The sequence below is a fragment of the Halyomorpha halys genome, unplaced genomic scaffold, assembly GCF_000696795.3.
Source record: "Halyomorpha halys isolate HHAL.00 unplaced genomic scaffold, Hhal_1.1 Scaffold2284.1, whole genome shotgun sequence".
Taxonomy (NCBI): Eukaryota; Metazoa; Arthropoda; class Insecta; order Hemiptera; family Pentatomidae; genus Halyomorpha; species Halyomorpha halys.
Genome location: NW_027107655.1, coordinates 62,824 through 64,820, shown reverse-complemented (window position 1 = coordinate 64,820; position 1,997 = coordinate 62,824). Strand labels below are relative to the sequence as shown.

At 29.2% G+C, this 1,997-nt stretch overlaps 1 protein-coding gene across 1 annotated transcript in view; it reads left to right on the top strand.

Annotated features, from left to right (window-relative positions):
- sage (salivary gland-expressed bHLH) overlaps positions 1-1,997 on the top strand; it is a 35,247-nt gene that overhangs the window by 10,486 nt on the left and 22,764 nt on the right. The window contains exon 2 of the mRNA XM_014437109.2: positions 466-511. Coding sequence (XP_014292595.1) covers positions 466-511 — 46 coding nt within the window. The remainder of the gene's footprint in view (positions 1-465; positions 512-1,997) is intronic.

Below are 1,997 nucleotides of genomic sequence, written 5' to 3'. Positions count from 1 at the left end.
CAAAATCCTTCGTAAAATCCTTAATGCTCCTTACTTTGTCACAAATAAAATCATACATAAAGATATAACTAAAACTTTGAAATCATACATGTTCCTTATGTAACCGATCTAGCCCGAATCAGATATCATTCCTTCCATTATAAATTCTCTAACCACTCAAACTAACCTAGTTGGTATATAAGAAGATGGCCACGAGACCAGCTAATGTAAAATGTCATTAGAGTGCTAGCAATGGGTAGTTTCTCTACACGCATGTAACACTCCAATTTAACTTAGATCAGATTTACTAAATGTATAATAATGTACAATTGTAAATAGCAATAAATAAATATTTAAAAAAAAATAACAAAAACTTTTTCCTCGGCCCCCTCATTAACGATTTATCTCTCAAGTTCCCTTATAATTTATATTTAAAGTGTTTATACGGCTTTATATCAAAGTTTGATTTCCTACTTTTTATTCCAGGTGTCCCGGATAATACAGTTACCAACAAATATTCAAGACAAACAAGGTAAAATCTTTTCTCAAGCTCCATGAATAACTATTTATATGAATATTAATTCGCTTGTTATTGTGAAAAAATCATTTTATATAATATATTGTGATAGTCCTCATTTTTCGAGTTATTAAAGAACATTATAAACGTCCAATAAATTATTGCTTAGAAAAATAATGTCAATCAGCTATTATTTTGTCAATGACTTCAAGATGAAGAATGTTTATTCTGGATGCAAGGGAGTACCCAGGATCAAAACTAAGGGGGGGTAAACCATAATCAATCAGGGCCCAGGTTTCATAATGAAAGCTAATAGTATTAGTTCAAAATACAAGTATAGAAACAACGTGTTAATTACACTGATACTTATTTTTTTTTCATAATGGGGAGAACTATTAGTGATATCACAGGAGTTAAAAAGTACTAAAGTACAAGTCGGTGTAATTGTATCCAGTTAAATCGACAAGACTAATAGTATTAGTTTGTACTTTATTATGAAACAGGGCCCAGGTTGTAACATTTCAGAACGGAAAAGGAGAATGAAATCAAATTTTTAATAACCTCATATATAATTGTTGTTGTGCTATATTTGTAATTACAATTAGTATTTGCTTGAAAAATATATTTATTTATTAAATAATTAATTTTTTTAGGGGGGCAGGTGCCCCCTTTTGCCCCCTCTGGGCACACCCACGTCTGGATTATAGTTTTAGATTGCATGTTTATTTTTTAAAATATAGTCCAAAATCTATTTAATAACTGTGAAATCAGTGTTTATTTTATTTTTGTTCTTCTATAAGTTAAGATATAAATAAATTATTCTAAGGAGGTGAAATGCGTTTTTTCATAGTTACACTAATATTATATCCATTAAGTCATACACTTATTGATTACACCAGAGCCAAAATAACATTTCAGAGTTAGTCTTGATTCGAACATTTTCACATTTTACACCATAAACAACATATGTAAATATAGTATGTTGATCTTCAAAGCAGTGATCTCATTAACTGTATATTTTAATAATAGAGACTGGATTTTCGTGCATTAGCATCTTTTGTTCCCTAGATTCAAATCCCACCAAACTTTTACAGAAATTCAAATCATGGAAAAGACATACAAATAACACTAATTTCATATTGCTCTTAATTGCACGCTTTACTCTTTTTGGGCAAAATTTTGAATTTAGGTGCATAAAATTTAATGCTAGGACTAAATTTCTCATATTATACACATATTGGTGTATTTATGTCAATATGTATTCATTTTGTTATTTTACCCTTAATTAATATATAGTTATAAACTGACAAATTTAAGGTAAAGCAATGCATTGATTAACATATGTATAAAAAAAAGTCCAATTCCACCTGAAAATTAAAAAAAAATAGTAAACACAAGTATTTGGCACGAAGCGAGCTCCACCGGAAAGGAATGGAAATAAATACCAGCAATAGTAAGATATTACAAGTGGAGAGGCAAGTAGAATATCTCCATATATATA